Source organism: Austrofundulus limnaeus, unplaced genomic scaffold, assembly GCF_001266775.1.
Source record: "Austrofundulus limnaeus strain Quisiro unplaced genomic scaffold, Austrofundulus_limnaeus-1.0 Scaffold9, whole genome shotgun sequence".
NCBI classification, from domain to species: domain Eukaryota; kingdom Metazoa; phylum Chordata; class Actinopteri; order Cyprinodontiformes; family Rivulidae; genus Austrofundulus; species Austrofundulus limnaeus.
Window position 1 is genome coordinate 1,731,582 of NW_013952411.1, and position 2,780 is coordinate 1,734,361.

Below are 2,780 nucleotides of genomic sequence, written 5' to 3' on the forward strand. Positions count from 1 at the left end.
TCCATGTTGCATCAATTATGCTAATGCTAGCTGCCTGTCACGTTCTCTCGTCCTGGCCACACCTCCGCTCTCTAACYCCCYTTCCTCTACCCACTTTGATGCATTTTTCAAATTTSGCCTTGGGGCGGAGTTATCTTTTCACGGGGGGTAAGATACACTTTAAGCTCTGCTGTCTGATAGATATGCTGTCATGTGTCAATCAGGACCTCATTTGTGGAAATAAAAAAAAAACACACGAAGGATCTTTGTGGAACCAATTACCAGCCGCAGCGAAACCAAAACATCAACAACTTTATTGTGGCAAGAATGTGCAATCARTATCCACTTGTAAATGTTTTGTTTCTGCAGGCATTTGAGAAATGTTAAAACGCTGCTACATTAACATTTGAGGCAGAGCGCTGTGAGCTACAAAGATACGCAGGCCGTTAGCTGTCAACACCGAGAGCTGATTTGCTGGGAGGATAAATCTGAGGCAGGGAGACGGCGAAGTGAAAAAAAAAAGAACATCAACAGGCTTCTGAGCCGAGTGACAGCACGGCTCACTTGTTGCCTCCATCTGGGACTGACACCTCTGATTTAATCTCAGAGGAAGAGTCACTGCAGAGCTGACCGTTTGAGACARGGCCACCATGTTCTACCTGATGGAAAAACAATATTCCACATTTTGACCTAAAAGAACAACATAAAAACAGGTGAATTTCCCCCAAAGCTGCATTCCAGAATAAATTTACACATCTGTGCTCGCCCCTTTTTGTCCTTTTAAATCAAATCACGCAAAAGAGATTAAGAAAAGGCGGACTGATGGGTGCAGAGACTGCTGCCCCTAAGCCCGGATGGAATTTGCGATAAGATGTGTCGCCTAAACTCTTCAAAACTCCAGACCCAATCAGACGAGCTGAACCAGACAGAGGAGCCTCAGGTTGATCAGATATTGTGAAGCAATGTCCTGGAAACAAAGACTCATGATGACTCAGAGCAGATTGCTTCATCAGGTGTAAAGCTCCCGATGAAGAGACGTTTGTTTAAGGACTATGCAGCAGACAACATGGGAGTCAGCACTGCACAAGCTGCAGTATTTAAAACCAAATGTTGTTTTTACCCTTCTGGGTTCATCCACTTTGCCCTGTCAGTGGCTCAGAGTGGTCAACCACTCAGTCCACTCAGCACTGAGCAATAAAAAGGACAAAAGCTTGGTCACTGGCCTAAGAGCTGGCCAAGGGGAGCAGACGTAGTCCCAAGTTTTTATATTCTTGTTGTCAAGTCAATCCTCAAAAAATGATTTTAGACATGCCAGCTTTAACCGATTTGAATGATCATTTTAAAGGAGACTTATGCAAAATCCACTTTTTTTTTTAGCTTTGTGGCGTACTTGGATTCTTTAGGAGTGCAAAAAAGTTGAATTTGGCTGCATAGATATTCCTTTTCAACCTGTTTAGTTTTCTCTATTTTCTTTGACATTTTCTGAATGTCACAGTTTTTGTGACGGAACTGCCAAATAAGATCTGAACTTGCTAACTATAATTTGGTCATCTTCGTTCCCCTCTGGCTCTGGATTAGATTCTGGCTCCAACAGAAGTCCTCTGTTGTTGACATATTTTAATTAATTTCTAAATAAAAATGTTTCTGCACCGCTCTATAGTTATAAACTAGAACGGACCACTCTGGAAGCTGGAAGAGTGTGAAGCATCTCGTTTGGATTTAAAGAGACAGCCTCAAAACGAGTTGATCTGAGACACACCTCAGAAAAGGGGGTGAAAGAGGGGCTTGTGGAGTTACAATAAGGAGGAATTCAGACCAAAGTGTTGCAGTTTAACTTTATATAGACCCTAACTGAATGATTTAAATGTGAAAAAGGAGGATTTAAAAGCACATGTCTCCTTTAAGACCAAAAAAATAAACATGCTTGATGGATTATGAATGTATGATCTCCTCCAGTCCCTCCCTACGGTGATCCAGCAGCTGTTTATCTGCACTCCGCCCGTCACACTGAAACAACGGTCCTGTGTAACGTTTCTCTAACAAACGCTACATTCACTCTGAGGAGCYTCAACCACCGGACACCTTCATCTCAAATCTGTGCTGACTTCTGAGCTAAATCTTAATAAAATAAAATAAAATAAAATTACAAGCCTTGGCAGTCTTTAAAAACAAACCTGAAGTGCTTCTTGCATGCAGGTCATAAAGATCAGCGTTCCTCTAAGTTGGTGCTGGAATCGCAAGTTTGTTTGTTTTTTATGTGAGTTGGCAGCATTGTGGGTAATGAAAAAGATGCTCACATGACACCTGCCTCGGGCTTTTATGACTGTGGTTAACCTAACAAGCCGAAAGACAGACTAAGCAGATGAGAACCATAAACTGCACGACAGATTTTCTCCTTCAGTGTCTACGGTTATTAAAGGACTTACCACCACCTGTGGTACCGAGTCCACATCAGCCTCAGCTGCAGCCAACGTCTTGAACTGCTGAGGGCTCTCTATGACCAGCTCCTTCTTTGGAGATTTATTAGCCCTCCCTTGCATGGTCAACAGCTCTGATGAGATGCCTTTGATTTAAATCCCAAAAAGAAGCTCACAGCAAGCATGTCAGTGAGAAAAACGAATCTTTAAGTAGAAAAAAGAAAATAAAGAATGTGGATTTCTCTTCCTCCAACTCAAGCTCAGCTCAGACTGCTCCGACTGAGCGGTGAACTCACACCCAGGCTGAGGAGGAGGCCCCTCCTACACTCGAATGAGCAGCCAGAGGGAGTTAAACACCCTCTCACCCATATATGTGTATATATA

General features: G+C 42.9%; 1 protein-coding gene across 5 annotated transcripts in view; it reads right to left on the reverse strand.

Annotated features, from left to right (window-relative positions):
• The window catches only part of LOC106512909 (dedicator of cytokinesis protein 9), a gene marked incomplete at its 3' end in the record, with an annotated part of 90,988 nt that overhangs the window by 61,804 nt on the left and 26,404 nt on the right, over window positions 1–2,780 (reverse strand). For 2 of the 5 annotated variants that reach the window (XM_014001449.1, XM_014001448.1), the window contains 1 exon segment: window positions 2,406–2,677. In XM_014001449.1, the coding sequence (XP_013856903.1) occupies window positions 2,406–2,519 (114 nt within the window). 5 annotated transcript variants of the gene reach the window in all.